Below are 25912 nucleotides of genomic sequence, written 5' to 3' on the forward strand. Positions count from 1 at the left end.
CTGAAGTGCAGAACCAGGGAGTAAGCCCTGAGTACCACCAAGTGTGGCCTCAGAAAAAAAAAAAACAAAAACAAAACTTGCCTACTATATTAGGAAGAATTATTTTACTTATAGTTGTTAGAAAGATCAAATCACTCATCCAAGGATTCCTGTTCAGTTCTTACCTCATGCATGTGTGTTCTTGTGTAGCAGAAATGAGATTGGGTTGGCCAGGACATACAATTTCTGTTAAGCTCATTTCTTTGAGTGTTTTATTTTAATTTCTTGGTTGATCTATGGTAGTTAGCTTGGCAGTTGAAGATACAAATGTTTAATGATCTCTCCCACGTACTTAACAGAGTATCCAGGAAATGTGAGATATTAAATGTTCATTGTAGTTAAGTAAGTGCATTAGCAAAATGGTTCTTCTGTAGATTCTGTAGCTAAAATCACCTTTAGAATGATTCTCCCTTAACCCTCAGTAAATTGTATCAACAGTCTCAGACTCCACAGCTTGAGATTCTAAATCAAAAGAGCTTATTTTCATTCACCTTCTCTTAAGCTCAGGTTTAATGCATGTTTTTTTCATCTGTTTTTAAACCTTGAAACTTTTATAAGATGATGTTTTTGTGTAGCTAAAGTCCCTTGCTCTTGCTGTGATTTTTCTTTGTAAGGTTCCCTCTCTGATTTTTTTCTCCAAATTTTCTTTCCTAATTAATCATAGGACTATTTACTGACATACTTAATGGTCAACCTAAATGTACTTAGATAGAGAGAGAGAGAGAGAGAGAGAGAGAGAGAGAGAGAACACATACTTCAAATATTGTAATAGCTAAGATGGTTTTATGTTCCCCAGCAATAAAAATAGAATATAGGTTTGTCGTTGTACTCAGGATAACTTCTCTTCTATGAGGGCTAGTTATTGTTCTAGGACCAACACTCTCAATTATTTTTTTCCTTTCCAAAAATATTCCCTAGAAAACGAAATCATTATCACTTGTTTTATTCCAGAAAAGTTAAATTTGGCCACAGACTTGCATCACACGGTTGGATGCTATGGAACCAGCTTTCTACATGCTGGTTATGGCTTTATGGCTTCTTGCTTTATCAAGTCTTACATTCAAGCACTTGTGGCCTTGTGAAATAAGAGTGTTCCACTGTATAGATGCTATGGTCCCTTCTTCATAGAAAGAAGAAAAGTTAGACTTTGAGTCCTGTAGAGTAAAACAAAGACTTACTAGGCATTTGTAAACTTTGTTTTGGGGGGAAAAAAACTTAATTGCTTCTTATCAGTAATAGTTGACAGAAATAACCAATTAATTATTGTTAATTGTGAGATTTTTAGTGTCTTGAGCATTTTAATTTTGTTTTGGGGCGACACCTGGTATACTCTGCACTTACTCTTGGGTCTGCATTCAGGGATAACTTTTGGTGGGACTTGGGGACCATACGAGGTGCTGGGATCAAAGCCAGGTTAACTGTGTGCAAATCAAGTGCCATACCTGCTGTTCTCTCTCCAGCCATATTTTTTTAGCATTTTCTATGTAGAAATGAGAAGTAGAAAACTTTTTCAGAAAACTGCTTGGCTGTCTGTGTGCCAGTAATATTGTTTGAGTTTTTATTTATTCCTCTTTTTTTTTTTTTTTTTTTTTTTTGCTTTTTGGGTCACACCCAGCGTTGCACAGGAGTTACTCCTGGCTCATGCACTCAGGAATTACTCCTGGCGGTGCTCGAGGTACCATATAGGATGCTGGGAATCGAACCCCAATCAGCCGCGTGCAAGGCAAATGCCCTATCCACTGTGCTATCGCTCCAGCCCCAGAGATTTCATTTATTCTTGAAAAATTCAGTTATTACAATTTCTTGAGCTTCAAAATAAATGTCTTCATAAAATTCTTTGTTTTTATAAAATACTTTGGTAAAACTTTAATGCAGTACTTTTTGAGACTTTGAACTCAGTGATACGATTCTTAGTTAAGTTGGGATTTTACTTAATAATCTTAGTGAATCCTAACAGCAAGGCAAGAAATGTTAATAAAGTTAGAAATTATTCATGGTTGTTCAGTAGCACACAGGTTAGTGATAAGATGAGGAGGCTTTCAGTCAATCCATTGTAAGCCCCATATGCTTAATGTTTCAGAAACTATGTTTTCTAACATAAAATATATATGAGACTAGCTATGAGCCATAGCATTGGCACCATGGGTAGGGTGCTTGCTTCCATTTCCCTGATGCTGGTTCAATCCCCAGCATCCTGTACAATCTCCCAAGCACAATCAGAAATAACTCCTCTGTGCGTTTAGAAGTAACCCCTGAGCATGGCTGGTGTGACCCAAAAACAAACAAAAATGAGTTGCTAAACTGGTTTTGTCTTATTTATTTTTTAATAGGGACAGTATTGGGGGTAAAAGCAGGGTCATTCCTGGCAATGTTCACCTGTCTTAATTTTACTGACTTGACACCTTGACCAAAGGTGGCCACACATAGGGGTCACCAGGGACACAGCTGACTGGTGCTGAGGGGCTATGTGATGACAGACAGGGATCAGATTTAACAGTTTGAACATATTCATCATATCTCCACCATGTTCCACAATCTGCATCCCTTTGTTTTTAATTAATCTCTTTAAGTCATGAAGGAAATAATGAGTATATATAGCTATTGTACATCTCCAAGAATAATACTATATATCTGTACCTCTGCATAATGGATGGTGGATTAAATTAAATGTTACTTCTAGAGTTCTTCTGTGTGAAAATACTGAAGAACTCTAGAAATACCGAAGAAAATAAGTAGTATCTAATTTTTGGCATCCTAGCTTAAATTTTAAATTCATCAGGGGGCTGGAGAGATAGTACAGTGGGAAGAGCATTTGCCTTGCACACAACTGACCCGGGCTGGGATTCATCTCCAGCACCTCATATGGTCTCCTATGACTGAGCCCTGGCCACTCTCAGTTTTTTGCCCCAAGCCAATAAATACAATAAATAATTATGATTCAAATTATATAAAGCTACTCAAAACATGCTTAAAACTTTACAGGGCCGGAGAGTAGGTATTTGCCTTGTGCTGATCTGGTTTAATCTCCATTGTCTTATGTTTCCCAAACTCTGCCAGGAGTAAACCCTGAGCACAGCACAGGGTGGTGCAAAAATAAAATCAAAAATAAAACAAAAAGTATTCTTAAAAGTTTGAAGGTTGTTGGGTTGAATTTTTTTTTGAGACATGTAAATAATTCTTATGCATGATATGTAATTTATTCACTTTTAGTTGAGATTTATATAAATTGGTGAACAGTGAGGTGAACCTGAGATTTTTAATTACAAGCCTATTAACAAATAGTGCGGGGGGGAGGGGAGGACAAAATGGGAGAATTAGAACTTACTGAACTGAGCTGAGAGGCTTCCATGTTATTTTGGTAAAGTCTCTCAGTATCAGCTCCTTACCTTGCTTTGAGTCTTTACCTAGCACAATAGATAGATCTTAAGAACCAGCTCGAAGTAAGGAACCAGAGACGCACTGATTTAAATTGTATTGTGTTCAGAAGACAAACACAGCACTGCACCGCACTGTCCTCCCGTTGTTCATCGATTTGCTTGAGTGGGCACTAGTAACGTCTCCATTGTGACACTTATTGTTACTGTTTTTGGCATATCAAAAACACCACAGGGAGCTTGCCAGGCTCTGCCATGCGGGCAGGATACTTCTGGTAGCTTCCTGAGCTCTTCGAGAGGGACAGAGAAATTGAACCCAGGTTGGTCGCATGCAAGGCAAAGTGGAGCACCCTACCCGCTGTGCTATCGCTCCAGCCAGAAGACAAAGAAACAAAAAATACATATATGTATATGTACATATATATATACTTTCTGGCCCTCTCAGAGAGCCCAGCAAGCTACTAAAAGTATCCTGCTTGCACTGCAGAGTCTGGCAAGCTATATGTGGCGTATTCGATATGCCAAAAATAGTAACAATGGGTCTCATTCCCCTGACCCTGAAAGAGCCCCCACTATGCCATTGGGCTACACTATCACGCGACAGGGACGAATGGAGACGTTACTGGCACCCACTCGAGCAAATAGATGAACAATGGGATGAGAAGTGACATAGTAACGTCATTAGTTTGAAAACCTGCCCTGTGTCTCTGAGACCAGATTTCCTTCACAGTGAAATTCCATTTGCTTAGTCACTGCCTTCAAAGTCAAAATACCTAAAAAATAAATAAATAAATTTTAAAAAGTCAAAATACCTCCTTCACTGCTTGCTAAGCAACAGTGTACCAGAATGTCACACTTTATTCTACTACAGGTTGAATGTACATATTTCATTTTCTTTTTGAAATTAGACTCATTATTAAAGCATAAATATTTCATTTCTGAACACTTTGACCATTATTCACAATCCTGTCATTACTTAACTCTTTGGTATTCTGGATATCTGTCTTCCATCAACAAAAGGCAAGGAAGGTCTCCCTAAAACATGTGCACATACATAAAAATCACCCATGGACACTACTAACCATTTTTTGAAGCTCATCCAAGGACCACATTAAAGATTCCAGGTTAAATTTGGATATTTAAAAGCATTTATCTTGTATTTACATATATTAATGTTCCTCTAGGTCAAGACATTGTAATTGGATAAACTATGAAGTGTGTAAAACAAAAAGATGCATAAATGCACATATAAATAACATTTGATCATAATAACCAGTTGGAGGATATATGAAGCAAAAGTACAGGCTGAATAGGCAAAATTAAGCCTGATACTGTAGCACTCTTCTAAAAAGTCAGGAATATCCAGCTTGCATTTGTACGATGATCCAATAGTTTGGCCAAGCTTTCCAAAGATCTGTGGTACTTTAAACCTCCTTTGTTTGTGAATTTTTACCTCCAGAATGTGGGCTTGCATGTCTGGATTGCGTTAATAATCTGTTCATAGTTAAGATATCAGGTGTTTCACTGCTTGACTGAACAGGAATTGAAAGTAAAGTCCAAATTGTTTCTGGACTGTCTCTCAGATCAGCAGAACCATGTGCAGTGTAGACTGACTACCAAATGGCACGAATCAAGGGTCATAAACAGTCTTGAATTTCAGTTCATGTTTGTCTTTCTTCATTTATCGTTGGATAGATAATAGTGAATCTATTTCCTCTGCTTTCAATATTCTGACAAATGGGAGGGTTTTTCACTAACATCATTTAACCAGAGTTAAAATAGTTCCACAAGTGAAGAACTCATTCCTACCAGAAATTATCCCTTCCTGCAAGGCTCAGATTGTTATCTATGGTTATCGATAGTTTTGACCGACCAGCTCTAAAATGGGAAGTTTCAGGGACCAGAGATATAGTATGAGGTAAGGTATTTGCTTAGCGTGTAGTTGATCGGGTTCAATTCCTGGCACCATTTATGTCCCCAGAGCCCTGCCAGAAGTGATCCCTGAGCATGACAGTGTGGCTTAAAGATAAAAAGAAACTCAAGTCAAATAAAATGGGAAGTTCCCATGATGCCCCCTCTTAGGGTCGGATAATTTACTAGAACTCAGAGGCCACATCAGTACTTACATTAGTGATTTATTCTAAAGTACAGATTACAGTAACAGCCAGACAGAAAAGAAGCATAAGGGAAGGTACGGAGGGTGAGGCATGGATTTTGCTGACGGTCTTTGTGTTGCCACCCTTCTGTGTGTGTGCCTCCAGCGAAGCTTTCAAATTGATGGAGGTCCCATTGGCTAGGCCTGATTGATGAAGTCATTGGCCATTGGTTGTAGTTGGGCTCAATCACCAGTCCCTCCCTCATCCCTGGAGTCTGATGAGGTGCTAGATTGCCTTCCATTGCTTCCTCCATCCTCCAGAGTCCCTTCCTCCCAGACTTGCTCCATCCACATACAGAATGACACCCCCTTCCTTCTGGGAGGCTAAAATCTCTGAGTTCTGGATGCAGCAACTATGACCCAACACTAAAACAAAAGATATTCCTCTGACCTGCATCATTCCAGGAATTACAGGCATTTTAGGAGCTCTGGATTAGAAATTTTAAAAAAGGAGACCATATAGAGAGAGAACATAAAGTATATATATTCTGTCATAATAGCCACAATGATTATATGTGAGAACTAATAAAATATCCTGGGATAAAAATGATGAGTTCTACCATGCTTGCCAGTGATCCCTTGTTTCTCTGTGACCTCTTTTAAAACCACCCTAATTTTCCACAAGTTACAATAGAATGTAAAAACATGTCTTTCATTCCCACATGAACCTCTGATTGGGACCTATAACAAGTGACTTAATTAACAGGATTCTTTCTCCCACTTGCAAATTTGGGTTTATTGTTCTCTTTCAGAATTGACATTGTTTCTGTCTTTGTCATTTAGAATTTTTAAAAAAGAACAGAAACAAAAGAAAAATTCTTGAAGGTTCAGTTAAGATTTTGATGTAGCTTTGCTTTGCACGTTCCCCATCTTAATTTGATTCCCAACATCCTATAGGATCCCCAAGCACCTTGTAAGACCTAAACTCCACTAGGTGTGACCCAGAGGGAAAAAGGGAGGGAGGGAGGGAGGGAGGGAGGGATGGAGAGATCTGGAACAGAAGAGGTAATATCTCAAGTGTGGTGTTTTTAATCCATGCCCATGGAAGTTTTGCTCGCTTTACATTTATGTGCTCAAGATTTATTGAAACCTGAGGTGTACAACTGTGAGAATAATGGCCTTGAACCTATTTGTGAAAACAGGAGGGAGTCGCTTTTTCTTCATAGATGATTAACTTCCCCAGTCACAGGGTTGGGAAACACAAGGGCAATTTACTGCGCCAAGAAAGGTTTTTCTGAATAAGTCTCTTGTCACCTGGAAAGGGTAGGGTGCTCCCCCATAAAGTGACTCATTTACTTTCTCCTTTTGGGCAGAATTATATTCATAGCTTTTAAAGGCTCCTGATAGATAATTCCCTCCCTTCAGGAAATGGTTCAAGCACACATGTTGATTATAAAAAGATGCCAGATTTCTAGATCCAGAACATAGCTATGAAGTGTGACAGTTGGACTGAATAGATGCTTTATTTGTTTTAGTTATTTATTTTTTATTGAATCACCATAAGATACAGTTACAAAGGTTTCATGTTTGAGTTTCAGTCATACAATGATCGAACACCCATCCCTCCACCAGTGCATTTTCTCCACCACCAATGTCCCCAGTATCCCCCCTTTCCGCCCCTCCCCCTGCGTCCACGGCAGACAATTTTCCCCATACTCTCTCTCTACTTTGGGGCAGTATGGTTTGCAATACAGATACTGAGAGGTTGTCACTTTTGATTCTTTATCTACTTTCAGCACACATCTCCCATCCCAAACGATTCCTCCAGCCATCATTGTCTTAGTGATCTCTTCTCTATTCCAGCTGCCTTCTCCCCGTAGCTCATGAGACCAGCTTCCAACTATGGGACAATATTTCCGGCCTTTGTGATAGACACTTTCTTATACTTCCTGGGTGAACTGAGAGTGAAGCAGCACATTCAAACTTGGGTTTTATTTTGTCCGTCAAATTTGCACAGTTGATCATAAAACCAGGAACCCTAAATTTATGAAATTATATAAAAAATGCAAGTGAAAGGGGCAACATATCTGAGAAGTGGAGAAATTAATTTTAAAAAAGAATTACCCCTCTTAAGTAAAGAGCTCTAGATTGGAAATTAGAAAAGAAGACCATCTAGAGAGAGACCATAAAGTATACATATTTCTTCAAAATTATCTACATCTGCCACTATCAAAACCCAAGTCATAGAAAACAAACCTTAACATCTTTTGAAATTAATTCAGTGAATTTTCTTGCTGTCACCACTTTGAAGATGTTGTGTCTTGAGGTTATTCTCCATTAAAACAGCACACTAGATGGATAGATATAGGTCAAGAGTAAGTGGAGAATATACATCACTTTTTACTAGTGAAATGATTATTTTTTTAACATGGCTACAAGAAAGCTATTTTGCTATTAGAACTTCTTGTAAAGGGGCTAGAGAGAGATAGTACAGTGGGTAGGGCACTTGCCTTGTGTGTAGCTGACCTGAGTTCAATCTCCAGTACCCCATAAGATTCCTCAAAATCAGCCAAAAGTGGTTCCTGAGCACAGAGCAAGTAGTAAGCCCCGAGCATAGCTGAGTGCAGACTGAGACCAAAGAAGAGGGAAATCTTCTTGTAAAATGTCAATTAACTCCATATTATTCATTAATTAATTTTAAAACATTTATTAGCAACCAAGGAATGCCAGGATCTATACTGAGAGTTTAAAGGTATATTATACTCCTGGACAGTGGTCCGTGTCCAAAATGTAAATCTTCTATTTTGAGGTTAAAGCTGATTATTTTAGGAAAGCCCTCCTTTGATCCTTTAGGAAATTTCTCTCTGAAATTATTTTTTAATGTCATACAGTTGTGAATGTAGTTCAGATTGGAAAGTGCCACATTTGATATAAACAGATACTTTGTAATTATGGGCTGAACACTGTCAAAAACAATAATGACAATAAAATGGATTGGATATAATTAGTTCCCCAGGAGGGGAGCTTTTCCTTTTATTCTCTCTCTCCTTGCTGTAAATTTTTATAATAAGATTAGTCATCCAGTGTCAATATAACGAGATTTCAGTATTAATGCATAAAACATCCAAGTGGTAAAATAAGGGAAATGTGGCAGAAAGTTATTACTCATTACAGAAACTTAAAGACTTGAGAATGTTTAAAATTACAAGCTTAGATGTTGAAATGTTTCTTAAACTCTATGAACAGTAACCTTATGACAAACTTCTTAACTTTTATGTTTGTTTTTTAATCATACACGTAGTTCTGTCTTAAATTGTAAGTATTGTGATCATAGTAACAGTATTTAAGAGGGTATATTTCTATAGAGATTCCAATGTTTCCCATCACTTCCCATGTATATTTTAGTGTTTCGATTAATATTTTAAGAAATTCATCTTTGTTCTAACACAATAAAAACTGCCAAAACACTCAAGATTCTCTGTTAATCTATAAGACATTATACGGCCCTAGAAATAACTAATTTTAAGTCTTGGGAATTTAGAATTCTACCTAAAAATAGTCAAGACATTTACTTCTTTATTTGAATAAAATATGTGTGAATCCTATATCTTAAACGGGGTATTTTTGTTTTTCATCTACTGCAAATGAAAACTTTCTTAAAATGCAGGGAAATGTTATCTGATTTTCTTTCTTAACTAAAACTTGCATTTGTACTGATGTACAGACATAACTGCCATTTTATTTGGTATGATTTATCTGCCGACCCGAACATGAGAGCTAATCTAATTTTTTTTTCATTTCTAAGCATGAGGCTAAGAAATGTGTTTACATGAGTAAATCAGCCAAGCAGAGCCCTATAATTCACTTATTGAGGGACAGGATAATGTCTCCCTGAATTATCTTATGTCCTACGGCATGGACATTAAGAAGAAAAAGTTGATATTTCTATAGATGCAGTTGTGTATCTGAGCCCGCATGGGCAATGATGAGCTCACAGACTCCAGTGGGTTCTTAGAGCTCCTTGTCCCAGGAGGAACTTTGTACTCTGCTAGAAAATAAAAGTCTTGCTGAGGTCTGGGGATTCATGAGCGCCAAGCTCCAGGGATTGGTAGGGTGGGGATGGTGGAAGTTAGGAATATATTTCTGAAGCCTATTTTTAAATGGAGGTTATTCAGTGAGATAGGTTTATTTATTTATTTATTGCTTTTATTTATTTATTTACTTTTACTGAGTCACCATGAGATACAGAGTTACAAAGCTGTTCACAGTCGGACTTCAGTCCTGCAGTGTTCCAACACCCAGCCTTCCACCAGTGTCCATTTCCCACCACCAGTGTCCCCAGTTTCTCTCCCGTCTTCCTCTCCCCAAACTGTCTCTATGGCAGGTACTTTCTCTCTCTCTCTCTCTCGCTCTCTCTCTCTCTCTCTCTCTCTTTTTCTCTCTCTCCCTCTCCCCCCCCTTTTTGGGCATTAATGATTTTCAAAACAGATAAAGAGATGTTATCATGTTTGCTCTTATCCAGAATGATCATTTCCAACTATCTTTGTCATAGTGGTCCCTTCTCTATCCCAACTGTCTTCTCTCCCAGAACATTTAAGCATGAATCGAGCAAATGAAATATAGACATCATTTAATTATACATCTTACTAGAAGATAAGAATGGACTTTTAGAACAGAATGTGCGAATGTGTTCAGAGAAACCAACTTTTAGCTTACACTTTTAATCATTTTCTAGTAATCCTAAACAGATTGGCACAGGACCTCCCCATCTTCCCTACATCTGATGCATTAGCAAAATCACAGAGGAGTGCCAGATACCAAGGACAGTAATTAAGGGATTGAGCAAAGAAAATCTGGATGGTCTTCTGCACAATTAAAAGAGATGATATTAGCATGTCCCAAAAGAATATCACCTGTACTCGGAATTTAGGTTCGGACTCATGGAACGGACTCACATTCAATTAGTTCTTTCTATTTTCAGCTCTTTGAATGACTCTGTAGAACTGTCTTTTGCTCAGTCCATCTTTGATTTTCCTTAACAGAATCAGTGATGAGGACAAGCCCTTTTGTGCATTGTTTGCTCACTATGACATGGGGCAGCAACTGTACCTCTGTGGTAGTGTTGAGATGAAAATTGGATAAGTTACACACCTGAGGTCCTGAAGACTCATTTGCTGAGTTGTGTGCATGAAGCACTGAAAACACTGTCTCATAGCAGCGAGATGTGTTGAATGATTATTGCTTAGAAAAAGAGGGGACAGTGGGAGAGACTTATCTTGGAGGTGTGAGCCCAGGGTTCAATCTGGGAGGGAGGGAGGGAGGAAGGGAGGGATTTGGAGGCAAGCAGAAGAAATACATGCTGAGCACCTACTGTGTTCTAGGCATTAGGCTTGGTGACACTGGGCACTTTTTTCATCTCCCTCTATTCTATATGAAAGAATGCCATATGCAGGAGATTGAGAATGAGAGGGTTCTATTTGTGAGACTATTTTTGGGTAAGACTGAGGTTTACATTAATAATTAGTGGCAGTGTCAACTCTTTATGGTGGTAGTGGAAGAAGGGGAGACCCAGATGTCAGGGAGCTGAAATAGCTTTCCCTGCTCTCATCCAAGCTTTAGCTCAGACAGGAGACACAGCTCAATAGGCTGAGCAGGTGCTTTGCATGCAGGATGCTTGGGCTCAATTCCTGAGCTGACTGTCCCCCCAAGCACTAACAGGAGCCAACCCTGAGCATTGAAGAGGCCAAAAAAATAAGGTTTTGACAAAGCTTTAGTTCAGTATCACTTTGGTGGACATGCGTGGTAGTTACAATTGTTTCTGAACAAAATGCCTTAATAGAAACATACATAGGTGACCAACTGGCAGAAATGGAAAGAGATAACTTACCATGACAAACAATCCTTAGGTTTAATTGCAATATCAACTCTTTAAAGAAAATAATCTAGTTTGTTCTAAGACCTTTCCAAAAGAAACCAAATAAAAGAGGCCACTAAGAGAGTATGTTCAGACAGTCAACTGCACAAAAATGGGGTAGAGGCTTCAAGGATAAACTGCAAAGAGAGCTGCAGTTCATTGCAACTCTCTCTGTCTCCAACTCCAGAAGAATAATTGCAGTCGAACTAGAGGAAGTATTTTAGGCCTTGATGTGGAATTAACAAACAAACATCAAAGTACATAATATCCTCATATTCATCGCACTCAACAATGGTTAACCTTTTGTTTCTGACTTTTTAAAAATTATCTTTTAGACAATAAAACTAATACTTAGATGGTGGTGAAATTGTTGGGGGTTACAGATAGAAAAGAGGGAAGCAGGAATGGGTTGTACAAGAGCCTTTTTAATAGAGGTAATGGTAGAAATTTGGTGGTGAATGTGGTTAGTTTTGTACACACAGGAGATGGGGAAAGATATCACTCCTAAGTTCTATGGTATTGTAAACCAATGATAAATCCATTTAAAAAGCAAGCATTTTTAATAAATGCCCTTTTAAATTAGGGTGTAGAAACTTGTGTTATTTTTTAAATATATATCATCTATCTAGCTTATCAATTGTTACCTATTTTACTGTTTTTTTAAGATTTAAAAGACTGTTATCTGATTTATAGATCCAACCAGATTTCACAGTGTAATGAAAATTTTAATGATGTGCTGTGAAAAGCTATGTGTCAAACTGTGAGATCTGCCTTTTGAGCAACCATGGAGAAGGACATTTCTTCTAGGATGAGAGAAATAAATGAGACAGCGGTGCTCAAAGTTTTTTTTTTTATTTTAGATGTATTTATTATTTTTCACAAATGACAGGAATGTACCCTAGGGCAGGCTTAAAGCAAACAAGTACAAAGCTCGTCCTGGGATAGGCAGTGTGTATGGTGTGATTTTATATGAAAGATGATGATGAAAGAATATAACTACTCTAATAGTTGAATGATGTGCAGTAATGGGGATTTACATGGCATTTTCTAAGAAGCCTGGAGAAACACACTATTTCTTTGTGGGATGTAAGGGAGTTGGCCCTATTGCTAACCAAGCAAAAGAAGGAGACACAGCCCATAGAATTTTAGAATTCTAGGGTTGGAGCGATAATTCAGTGAGTAGGGCGTTTGCCTTGCACAGGGCTGACCCGGGTTTGATCTGCAGCATCCTTTATTGCCCCCTGAACACTGCCAGTAGTAATTCCTGAATGCAAAGCCAAGAGTAACCCCTGTGCATCACCGGGTGTGACCCAAAAAGAAAAAAAAAAATAATTTTAGAATTCTACCCGCTGGCCTACTTGTTCATATGGAGATACATGTATGTGTGTATTCTCTCTCTCTCTCTCCCCCCCCTCACACACACACACACACACACACACACACACACACACACACGTACACAGCCTCTCTATTATCAGCTTTTCCAGATGCCCATCATCTACAATTTACTAATAACTAGCTTTGCCCTAATGACCAAAATATTATATACTGATTTGAACTTCTGACTCTGGATTTTGAAGAGTCCTAAAGAGTTAAAGATTTCTGTTTATGAAGAAGTCCTAAATATCAAAACTACAAAGCCAACAACACTGAATGCATGAGATCCAAACTTTAATAACCAAATTTAGAAGGTGCCTGTCAACACAGCAGGCTGAGGTTGGGATGGGTGGATTGGAGAGAGAATCGGAAACACTGGTGGTGGGATTGATGATGGAACATTATATGTCAGAAACCCAATTATGAATAACTTTGTAATTCACAGTGCTTTAATTAAATAAAATTGGAGGGATATATGTAAAAATAAAATCATTTTCCGTACTCACCTAGTGAATGCATATGGTAATGGAATTGCAAAAGTCAGAAGAACTTTGATCCTTTTTTTATATTAGATAATCTGTTTTCAAGTAAGATGGGAATAAAAATGAAGTGCTACCAATTAGGGAAAAGTAGTCGCACTTAAGAGTTTAATTGTTACTAAGAGAATTAGAATCTGATAACTTAGAGTTTTAATTAAATTTCAGAGTAAGGGAACTATAGTTTAGCATCGCCCTTTCTCCTAGAAAAACATAATGTCTCTCAGATCTTATCAGCTACTCCGTGTTCTACAAATTAGTAGTGGTTATTTGCCTATTATTTTTTTCTCATTTTGATCATTATTCTTAGTCTGTGCTACTGATGATGGGATTATTTGTAAAACAGTACAGCAGTGATATTCATTAAGGCTGTGTGTGCATGAACATGTAACCCAACTATAGGGCTTTTGCCTTGAATATATGCTATCCTGAGTTGAAACCCTGATACTAAATGCACGCGCGCACACACACACACACACCACCACCACCACCACCACAAAAAAAAAAAGTGTATAGAAATAAAACCCTTACATACATCTTTATATTTGGGTGGGAGAATGAAATTTCCTAACTTGCATCACAAAGATCCAAAATAAAGTTCTTTTACAGCCAGGTGCTACTATTTAAAAAGAATATGTTCAGGCCACAAAGATATCTGAGGTGGTAGAGCACATGCCTAGCATGAGTGAGGCCCCGAGTTCGATTCCCTGCACTATCTAGGAGGATAATCACCAGAATATTTTGAAACTGCTCAGTGCTCTTAAAGAAATGAAACATGGGACATCCACTAAGTAACTGCCCACTAAGAGAAGAATGGGGGAGATACTGCAAGGGGAGAATGCACAGGCCAATAGGCATTGTTTTTCTTACCAGGCAATGAGAAAGTGGAACCTGGGACACAAAGCCCACAGAAGAAATAATACTTTGCACAAAGCTGAAGTTTCCTCTCCTTTCTTTCTGCAGCCACGTCATGTGTTCAACATGCTAAAGAAATATGTCCGTGCTGAGCAGAAAGACCGGCAGCATACCCTGAAGCATTTTGAGCATGTCCGCATGGTGGACCCCAAGAAAGCCGCTCAGATTCGCTCCCAGGTAAGAGCAGAGCTACTTAAGTCATCATCTACTAAAACCTTGCTGATCCAGCTTTGCTGCCCTTTGAGAAGATTGATCCCTGTAACCTGGAGTAGTTCACCTCCACAGGAAAAAGCTCTTGAATATGTAGTAAATTCTGAAGCTTTATTGGTGAACAAACCAATTTTCCCTTTTGTGAGTTTTGACAATACTATGGAATTGAGTGCCTACTGCTACTGATCATTACAAACCATTTAAATGTTTGATTGAATCACTTCAATTCAGTCAAACGGTGATTGAAATGAAGACAACTAGTTGCTTATACCTAAATTTCTAAAATTGGTTCAGCCCAATTGAGGTAGAAGAATCATAAACTCCTTGCTTTGGCAGGATTGGGATATAATGTGGCTCTCAGTGAAATCCTATATTATTATATTTTATAGTCCTGCATATCCAACAACTGAAACCTGATATCTTACCTCTGTATATTTTATATTGTCTTAAATAAAATATTTGTGTACATATCTACTAGATATAATTCCATATGGATGTATATTTTAAGTTCATGTGTATGAATTTATATATTCATAAATTTATATGTGTATATATGTGCATATGTGTATATATAATATGTGTGCGTGTGTATAGATATATACATATATATGTATCACATGTATGGTGTGATTCCAGTCAAATTGAAATATGTTCTTTTTTAGTTTAGCTTTGTTTTGGGGGGCACACCCACCTGGCTCTGAACTCAGAGATCACTCCTGGAAGGCTCTGGGGACCATATGGGGTTCCAGCGATTGAACACGGGTCAGCCGCTTGCAAAGCAAGCATCCTACCCAGTGTGCTATTGCTCTAGCCCCTGAATCTGTACAGGTTTGCAAAGAAAGTTATATAGGACATTAGAGTCATTTAGGGAGAAACAGTACTGGGAATCAACATTGGGGAGCCTTTCAATTGCTTTATTAATTTGGTTATGAGCTTAGAATTGACAGTTTATTTGCGGCACTGGAAATTGAACCCAGTGCCTCACACCTGCAAAGGCTTGGATGCTGCAGCTGAACCTCATGTCTGAACCTGTAATTAAAAGCATAAAGCAACTCCTGAGTTAGAGGACAAAGATGTAGAAGAAGAAAAAGAAAAAGAAGAATGCCCTGGGAAACTAAAAGCTCCAGCAGCCATTCTTAACTTTGATTCAGGATGTTTGTATCTGCCTGCAAATAGATAGGGGAAATTACTGTTCCTACTTCAAAGATGTTTCCCTGGGCCTGTCATCCTTCCTTGCAGGTGATGACTCACCTCCGTGTGATTTACGAACGCATGAACCAGTCTCTGTCTCTGCTCTACAATGTACCAGCAGTGGCCGAGGAGATTCAGGATGAAGTTGGTAAGTGGGATCTTCAGATATTGTGCATGGGCAAAATATTTCCCTTGTAAAAGAAAATCAAGAAATTTGGGTTCAACTGGACAAGCTATCGCAGTTGTTCTACTATGGGAAAAGAAAAGGAACTGCTTCCTTTGGATGATGAAACCTTAGAGGATGCCCCTAGCTCTCCCCTCAGTAATTGCATCAGTTCTTAACTATCTTCCAAGACTGGGAGTTAGGGACTTGACTTATGCTATATTTGTCTTATAATGAGCTGCGTGTTAGGTTAGACCTATCTGCAATTTTTTCTCATTGAATCAGCTTTGTAAATATTACCTTATAATATCTTGATGCTTCAGAGCTGGAGGCCAAACTCCTTCTTTATCTCTTAGTTCTGTATCACTGCAATCTTTCTAAGTGGCATGATACCACCATTTTACAGACGCGGATGTTAAAAGCAACTGATTTAACTTATACTCATATCCTAAGTGGTACAGCAAAAAAACGCAAAAACTGTGACCTCCTTCTTGCCTTGTTTGCTTCTCACAATTGGTTTTCTTGTCCCTACAATTGGTTTTCTAGTCTTGGGCTATGTGTTCTCCTCCCTACCCTCATACCTCTTATATAATTTTGACCTGTGACCCTTTGGAATATCCTGGGACCTAACAGGTCATATGGCACCTGATTGAGAAACACTATCTCAACTGAACTTTTGCTATCTTATGTCGCTATCTTACAAGACTGCTTTCATATGACTGCCATTGAGACACTCTTTTGGAGTGTAAGCCATTGGAAAAGTCAACATCCAATAATCTGCTCTCCCCAGTAATTATTTATGACTCTTCATAATTAAATTATTAGAACTTTTTATTTAGCAATATACTACTGAAAATAGTGGACATGGATGAGTCACACTTCCACAGAACAGATGGTGACTAACAGCTATCCCCAGTACTTGAAAATACCAAGAATAGCGCAGCTCAGTAAATTTTAAATCTGTTTCAAGTAGGATATTTAGATAATTAGAATCAAGGATTTTTTTCTTCAGAATAAAAAGGAAAACTCTTCTAAGTTGTATTAAGAGCATGTTAATTTTTTTAAATAGTGCCATTCTGTAGATACCAAATCCTGAAAGATATTTTGGAAAATATCTTTACTACTTTCATTTTTAAAATCACTATTTCCCATAGAAAGACAAGTTTGTGGAGAGGCAGAGAGAGTGTACAGCAGGTAGGGTGTTTGCTTTGCACGTAGTGACCTGATTCAATCCCTAGCTCCCCATATGGTCTCCTGAACACAGAGCCAGGAGTAAGCCCTTTGCACCCCTGGGTATGGTCCAAACCCTTTCCAATAAGGAAATGCTTGCTCTATAAATTATATATGTGCCCCACTTGAACTACTAACACCAAAGCTAAAGAAGAGAGCTTGCTGAGAAGAATGACTTTCTTGGATCGAGCTCAACCCCCTTATATAATTATTCCTTTGAGGAACATTTAAAAATAACTCACTTCAATGTAGAATTATAGATGAACCAAGATCGTCCGTGGATGCTAATTGTTTTAGCTGAATGGTACTATTTGAGAGCTCTTTGTACTATTCTCTTTTGTGTATGTTTAAATTTTACCATTATAGAAGTTTGGAGTTCTCTTACTTTATAAATAGAGTCTTCAGAGATTTCTTCTGGTTTATATCTCGTACTCTTTCTAATAGTTTCTAATCAAATGTTTTGTTACTCATATGAGTTTTTTAAAATCTGGCTTTCTATATATAAAATCAAATATTTTAATTACTTTTTATTGAATTATCACTGGTTTACAATATTCAGATATTTCAGGGATTTACCTTTAATATATCTGCATGTCTGTAATGTCTCCAATCTGACCATCAAATTTTCAGTGCTATGACAACCACCCAAAAAACCCCACCACCACACCCTTTTGCTCTTCCTCTCACACTCCTCTTTTTCTTTCAGTAACCAGCATCATTTTCACCAAGGTCTAGGAGGTAGCATTTCTGTTTTCAGTCATCATACTTCATTTAGCATAATAACCTCAAATTCCATCCAGTTTGTCCCAGAGGGCATAATTTTATCTTTATTAATGGCAAAGTAGTATTCCAGTGTCTTTGTCCAGTTATCTGTTGACTATTGTAAATAATGCTGCTCTGAATATAAGTATGCAAATATCCTTTCAAGTTGAAGAATTTTTGTGCCATCTAGGTAAATATTAAGGAGTGATATTGCTAGAGTATATGAAACTTCCTTTTGGACTGGGGAGTCACACCCAGCAGTGCTGAGAGCTTACTCCTGGCTATGCACTCAGGGCTCACTCATGGTGGGGCTCAGGATACCATATGAGGTGCTAGGTCTCAAACCATCAGCCACATACAAGGGAGCACTCCATCCCCTGTATCATTGCTCCAGGACCTCAGGTCTAATATTTAACTCTTTAGTCCATTTGAATTAAATTTTGTGTAGTGAATTAAATAATGACCCAGTTTTTTTTATTTTCCATAAAACAATCAAATTTTCCCAGAATCATTTGTTGAAGAAGCTTTCTCTTCTGCAATTTTCCCAGAATCATTTGTTGAAGAAGCTTTCTCTTCTGCGTTATGTGGTTTTTAGCTCCTTTCTCATAGGTTGAATTTTCGTATATACATGGGGCTTTCTTGTCATTTTAATTAGTACCTCATACAAGCCAATGTTCATATGTTCAGTGAGTGTGACTGCACTCAACTTAGAGTTGAAGAAATTGATTCTTACACAGAGGTCACTGACCTGCCCTGAGTTGATGAAAGTGAAATCGGAACCAAGGGCCGGCTGTCTGAGTCATACATGCATTCTTCCTCTGGTACCTGTTCTCACCTTTTCTCTGCTCAGTTTCAGGGTCTAAGGCACCAAGTGTCCACCCTTACGCTCTACTTTTTAATTATGTGTTTTCATGTCCAGCAAAACACCAGCTACACGTGTAATTTTTTTTTTCTGGGCCACGTTGCAATTATCTCCACATCCCCAGAATCCAGCAGAGAGCTTCTTTTGTCAATCTCTATCACTGTAGCCATGTGTGAAGCAAATCTCAGACTACAGGGGTTGCATTATGAGGCTGCATTAAGTTGATGGTGTGAGTGCCTCCATAACCCCAAAGAACCATCCTGAGCTCCTTCCTTAGCACCCAACATAGATTCACACAAATCTCTTAGCTCCACCATAACGTTCTCTAAAGCTCTAACTGATTAGGCTGACAAAATGGGTACAGTTGGCAAAGGAATCACAACAGAGAGAAAAGCAGAGTTCTAGAACTACAATTAATAACATTGCATTCATTCACCTACATCATCTCCATGACATTTTATTCTTTGGTCTTGGTTATCTTTTTCGCGCACATATTTTGGCATTTAATTTATTCCGTGTCTTGTCCAGTTTGGTTATTCAGTCAGCCACAACCCAAGCCTATTTGTTCAATTAGTCTCAACAGTATGAATTATCAGTACTGCCCTGTTGTTTCACAAAAGCTCGCCTTTCATTATTTTATAATAATGTCTAGTTCCATTTAAATTATGTGCAAATTTGCATACTCATTTAGGCATATTCATAATGTGTTTCTGTCTTTTAAAAAAATGGTATTTGTATCCAAGTTATGAAGCCTTATTGCAAAGAAAGGCTCATGGCATTTTTTAGAGGGGAAAGAATTCCTCTTAGTTAAAATTGCTATTCAGGAGTTTTTATTTTAATTCAGCAAATGGTAAGACAATTATTTTAATGAATATATGCCTCCTAATAAATACCCACATTCTGTCTTATTTTAGCCCTTAAAAAAAGGCAGAATCCCTTCATTACTGCCTTTGTTCGGTTTGGCCTTTCTTTTGTCAAATTGCTATTTCAAAATGATTAGCTGTGGCCCTTTATAATATCCCTTAAATCTGTGCTAAAAAGATTCTGTTCTACTTTGAGGTTATTTATCAAAATGCTGCATTTCGCAACTACCTCCAGGCTAAAAATATTGTAGCTCTCAATTCAGAGATGGCAGTTTCGCAGAATGCACTAATGAACGATTTCTGAAAGGGGCCTTCGGAAAGAAGGGGACGGAAGGCATAACGGTTTCATACCCTGTTTTCTTCCTTTTAACATTCAGAATTAATTTTTGAAAATGGGTTTCTATAAAACAGATGTTGAAAGGCTTTCTAGCTGAACAAAATCCATGATGAACGGAACAGAATGAAAGTATGTGGTGGGAGATCAAAAAAATTGCACTAATGAAAGAATGCTTGTGAGTTTTTTACTACAGTTTTACTGTAGCCATTTGATAAAATTTTCTATTCTTTGGGGGGAAATACGGCATTCTTTTTTTTTTAATTTTTTATTAGTAAATCACCGTGGGGTACAGTTACAAACTTACAAACTTTCATGCTTGTGTTTCAGTCATACAATGGTCAAGTACCCATGCCTCCACCAGTGCCCATTTTCCCCCACCAATGGTCCCAGCATCCCTCCCACCATCCCCACCCCGTCGCGTCCACCCTGCCCCACCTCTGTGACAGGGAATTCCCTTTTGTTCTCTCTCTCCTTTTTGGGTGTTGTGATTTGCAGTAGAGGGAACTACGGCAGTCTTATCTCAAAAACAATGTTTCCATTCTCTGTTCCTAAGAAATCTATTGATTTGAGAATTTAATACATCCCAAGTCACCTGGGTTTAAAATCGAATACTTGCCGTTTTCTCCAGAGCAACAAAATGAGGCATTCATTATTACTGAGAATTTTAAGTCTCTGTATGTAGAATTGTTCGTCAATGAAGGACATCAAGGAGAAGAAAATCATAAAATAAAGTGAGAACTGTCAACTTATTCTTTCTATTCTTTGTTTTCCATTAGAAATAACATGAAAGGGCACATCATTTTTATATTTTACAGCTAATTTAAGTATTTGGAAGCAGGTATATTTATTTATCTCATGAATCAGTGTCATCAGAGATGTCTTCTTCCTTTGGTTTTAGAAAAATCTCAGCACCTCTTATTTATACCTAACCCTATATGGTTATCTGAATTGACCATGTGACCAGTGATTTATTGCCTGCTTCCAAATGTGTATCTTTATCTCCCTCTAGTTCTTGGATGTGTATCTTTATCTCCTTCTGGTTTTGGAAGCCAGTACTTCCAAAATAGAACCACTCAATTTATAAATGAGCCGATGAAAATAGACAGCTAAGTATATTTCCTCTTTAAAATAGAAAAGTATACTACAACAATAGCACCAGGTCTTCTAATGCTCTGCATACGGTATTGAAATGTCCTTACACAGCAAAATTTGTACAGGTATAAAAGCCAATGAATTTTATCCTTCAGATTCATTTGGTCTATAAACAGTCTTACATGGTTATGGTTCTTAGGTATTTAACTCACCAATGGCAACTAGCTTTTTCAGCTCTCAATAATATTTTTGAATATAATATAGAAGCTATCTGGTTTTTGCTTAAGAGTTTAATGGATTCTGTAAACCTAGGGTGTTCTCTAAAAGCCATTAATACGGTTTTTGGACTTCAACATATTAAAATTGTTGGCATAAATTTATTTATCAGGATAACAAATTATTTTTTAGCTTTTTTATTGGTTTAGATAGGATGATTTTCAGTGTGCTTAATGGTGGTTTCATAAGTACCTAATTCTGGCACCACACCATCACCATTGTACCCCTTCTCTCCCAAGGTCCCCAGTATTCGTCACGTTCAACTCACCCTCACCAAACTCAGTTCTATGGATCAGTCCTCCCCTTGTGTTGTTTGGTCCTTTGTTGCTACCTTGTTGTATATCTTTTAAGTCCCACATATGGAAGCATTCAGCCTATATCCTATTTTTTTTCTGACTAACTTCACTCAGCATGATCTCCTTTAGTTCCATCCATGTCATGGCAAATTGCATAATTTCATCCTTTTTGCAAGCTGCATAGTATTCCATTGTGTGTATATACCACAGCTTCTTGATCCATTCATCCATGATTGGGAATTTGTTGGGGTGGTGGTGGGGTTCTTTGGAAAAACAAAATGTTAGTATCTTTCTAATTCTTCCATCTAGAGATGTTTGTTTTCTTTATATTTCTGATGCCTAACATGGTACAGCAGTTAGGGTGAATGCCACACATACACTTGATCCAGGCTCAATTCCCCGTACCACATGTTTTCCTCAAGCATCATTGGGTGCAGCCCTTGGGTCCCCAACCACTGCCAGATGTCCTCGATACCACAGGAGCCAAGCAGCATCACATCCTCGGGCCCTGGCATTAAACTGATAGCCCACTCGACTAAGAATAACCAATGGAGCACTGTTAAGGAGCACCTTTCTCCCCCCCAAAAAAGTCCACATTTTCTAGGAAAAATGAATGTGGGAAAGGTTTAATTTTGAAGAAAGTGGTTATTCTGTAGACAGACTGTTGACATTAATATGTATATTTCAGTATGGGGCATTGATCTTTTTTTATGTGGTCTAAGTGAAATCTGCCAGTCATTAGTTGAATTAAATATCAACCATACGCTTAAATTCATGCCACTGCAATGACTCATTGGGTGCCCCCCCAGTTTAAATAATTTGGTAGAGAGATAGATGTATCTATTCAAGTGCTTTGCCCATATTTAAATTAGATTCTATCTTTCTATTATAGAGCTACAGAATTTTATATAGAATCTTATCAAATAAGTGATTAGCAAATATGTTCTCCTTCTATGTAAATGATTTTAATGATTTCCTAAAACCCTTTGACAAGTATCTTTTTCATTTAAGTCCAGTTGCCAAAGTTTTTCTTGTTCATGATTTGATGTTATGTCTAAGAAAATGATTGTCCAGTTAAAGGTTGCAAAGAAATGACTGTGTTTTTCTTCCTCCAAGTTTCAGATCTTTGACTTTTAGATCTTTGACTCACAGGAATTTTAAATCTGGTGTGTGATGAGGGTCCAACATCAGTAATTTAAATTCAGTATCTTATGTGCAAGCACCATTTATTGAAATGTACTATTCATTCCCCTTGAATGTTATTGACACTCCATCAAATGTCAACTACTATTTTTGCTCGAGTGGGCCCAGTAACGACTCCATTGGAGACTTTGTTGTTACTGTGTTTGGCATATCGAGTACGTCAACTACTATATGTATGATTTTATTGGCTTATTATTTTTACTCTCTTGATTTACCTATTTTATCATCATAAGTAATACACTGTTTTGATTTTGTTTTGTTTTGGCTTTTTGAGTAACACCAAGTGTTGCTCAGGGGTTACTCCTGGCTCTGCACTCAGGAATTACTCCTTGCAATGCTCAGGGGATCATACGGGATGCCGGGGATCGAACCCAGATCAGCTGCATGCAAGGCAAACACCCTACCTGCTGTACTGTCACTCCGGCCCGAGCACACTGTTTTGAACTTTGTAGTTTTATAGTGAGTTTTAGAATTAGGAAGTATGAGTTCTTCACCCTAGTTTTTGCTTCAAGAAACACATAGTTGGTGGTCATGGGACATACTAGGATGCACCAAAACCATAACTGTCAATCAGAAAATAATGGGTGGAGTGGAGGAAGGTTGAATGAGACGTGGCATAGGGACAGAATTGGACCATCATAGGCACTTCACTATGATATACAAAACGCAGTAACTTCATACATCAATACTAAACTTGGACATCATTCAAATATAACACTGTCACTATCACTGTCCTCCCGTTGTTCATCGATTTACTCTAATGGAGCCAGTAACATCTCTATTGTGACACTTGTTACTGTGTTTGGCATATCAAATACATCATAAGTAGCTTGCCAGACTTTGCTCTGCGGGTGAGATATTCTCAGTAGCTTGCCAGGCTCTCCAAGAGGGGTGGAGGAATCGAACCTGGGTCTGCCAGGTTGGTCACGTGCAAGGCAAATGCCTAAATTATAATTTTAAAAATTTCTTTAAAACTTTGTTGACTATTTGGGGTAATAAGCTTTTCCATATAAAAATTAGGGTCTCCCCCACGCACCCACCCACCTACCTATCTGAGAAATAAAGGTGGGTTGAGAGTTGAAATACTGAAATGCCTGAAACTCTGTTTTCAACAGTTTTGTAAATCACAGTGACTATTTTTTTCACATATTTTAAAGATATTTGACATGGCATAGGGATAACATTGAACCTGTGGGTCAATTTAGGGAGTGTAACTGTTGTAATTTTCTAAGTGATTTTTTAAAGTGAATAGATCTACAGTATAAAAAATTATTGTACTTGGACCCCATGTAGGAGAAATAATGTTTCCAAGTAGCAAGAAAATTAATAGAACCGGTTATCACATTTTACTCCAGCTTTGGGTGAAACTCAAGCAAATTTCTTAGCGATAAGTTTCACGCCAACCTCTTCATTGTGTGTGGTGCAGGCCACCTGCGTCTAGGAATGATGTAGCTTCAATCAGTGTCTCCCACACCAAGCCCTGCGAGCTCCTACCATGATGCAGTGCCATTCTCAGGGTTTTCCGTAACTCACTGGCTCTTGGGAATGGCGCTGTAACCTGAATCAAAGTCCCCAAAAAAATCCTAACTAAAATGACTGGAGAGCAAAGCCAGATCATGATGGTGACTGCTAGACTGCTTCTGGCATGAAAACCTACAGCAGATGTGTCCTGGTTGTTTTTTGGGGGGTTTGTTTTTTTTTTAAATACAGTCTTGGGAATAGCGAATGAGCTCAAATTAGAACAGGGGCCAGTTATTTTGTTTTTAACCCAAAAAGGAAAAAAAATGCCCATTTTCTTGTTTTACAAGATAAGAAAAGTCTATAGTGATATTGCCACCCTGAATATAGAGATGAATTTAAACTGAGATTAACTTGCTGTGTGATTTTACAAAGACTGACTGAGAATGAAATGTGTTTGCATATGAGACTGTCTGCAAGGAATGTTAATTTACCTCTTGTTGTCCGCCTCCAAAACTTGTTTATGTGATGCACATTGTAAGAAAGCCCCATTACTCTTGTTTTGTTTGTTTTGTTTGGTTTGGTATTGAATCACAGTGAGACTCACACTTACAAAGCTGTCCACGATTGGGTTTCAATCATACAATGTTCCAACACCTGTCCCTTCATTAATGAGTATTTCCCACCCCAGTTTCCCTCCTGCCAATCCCAACCCCGCCTCCATGGTAGATTCTTTTCTTCTTTTCTTCCTTCTCTCCTATTACTCTTTTTTTTTTTTTATTTTATTTTTGTTTGGACCATATCCAGTGATGCTCACAGGCTACTCCTGGCTTTATGCTTGGAATAGCTCATGGAGCTGAGGATTGGACCAGAGTCAGCCTCATTCAAGACAAGCGCTTACGTCTCTTGCTCTGTGGCCCTAGTGTTACTCTGTTAAGAATACTCCTACCATCTAGGCTTCTGAACCTTTATTCACTGATGACTTAGACATGAACCATGAGTTAGCACTACCAGGAACAACTCAGCCTCGTTACAGAGTTAGATTTGAATTATTTGGTGCACTCATAAACTTTGTGGTATTGCCAAAATTTTTACAACAATTCAGTGACCTCCCCATTTAAGAAGCTAGGATTTATACTCTGAGTGTAAGTTAACCTGGTATAATTTAAGGTATAATTTAACCTGAAAGAGAGATCAGGGATGAGGAGATAGCTCACGGGCTAGATATATGTTGGAAGGGCCCAAGTTCAATTCTTTGCACCCTGATTCCTGAGCGGCTTCTCTTAGGCAGACTCAAGCACTAACCTAGCAAGCCGAGTTGGCCAGATATAACCAGGCCTTGCCCAGAAGCTCCAAGCTCTGCTTGGACAAGGAAGAAAAACAGAGAAGGAGAAAGAAAGGGAAGGAAAAGGAGTTGGAAGGGAAGGAAAAGGAAAAGGAAATCAACACATAAATCTGTTGCAAGTTATGAAGTATGGGTCAAAGTACTGTTTCCTTTTTATGATCAAAGTAAGACTCAAAGTCTTTTTGACCTTGAAGTGAAACTCAGAGGTCAAAGGTCAGGATATTATTTTAAATACTATTGGCAGCCATTGATATCAGACATTAGATTTAAAATATCTTATTTGTCGTGTTTGTTTTTTTAATTTGCTTTTTGTTTGGGGGATCATTGGTGCTCAGGCCTTACTATTGGCTGTGCACTCGGGCTTCACTCTTGAT

The 25912-nt window shown here is 38.1% G+C and overlaps 1 protein-coding gene across 4 annotated transcripts in view; it reads left to right on the forward strand.

Annotated features, from left to right (window-relative positions):
- The window catches only part of APP (amyloid beta precursor protein), a 281027-nt gene that overhangs the window by 194808 nt on the left and 60307 nt on the right, over positions 1-25912 (forward strand). For all 4 annotated transcript variants that reach the window (XM_056109208.1, XM_056109209.1, XM_056109211.1 and 1 more), the window contains 2 exons: positions 14299-14427; positions 15700-15799. In XM_056109208.1, the coding sequence (XP_055965183.1) occupies positions 14299-14427; positions 15700-15799 (229 nt within the window). The remainder of the gene's footprint in view (positions 1-14298; positions 14428-15699; positions 15800-25912) is intronic.

Source organism: Sorex fumeus, unplaced genomic scaffold (genome assembly GCF_029834395.1).
Source record: "Sorex fumeus unplaced genomic scaffold, SorFum_2.1 ptg000265l, whole genome shotgun sequence".
Classification (NCBI taxonomy): Eukaryota; Metazoa; Chordata; class Mammalia; order Eulipotyphla; family Soricidae; genus Sorex; species Sorex fumeus.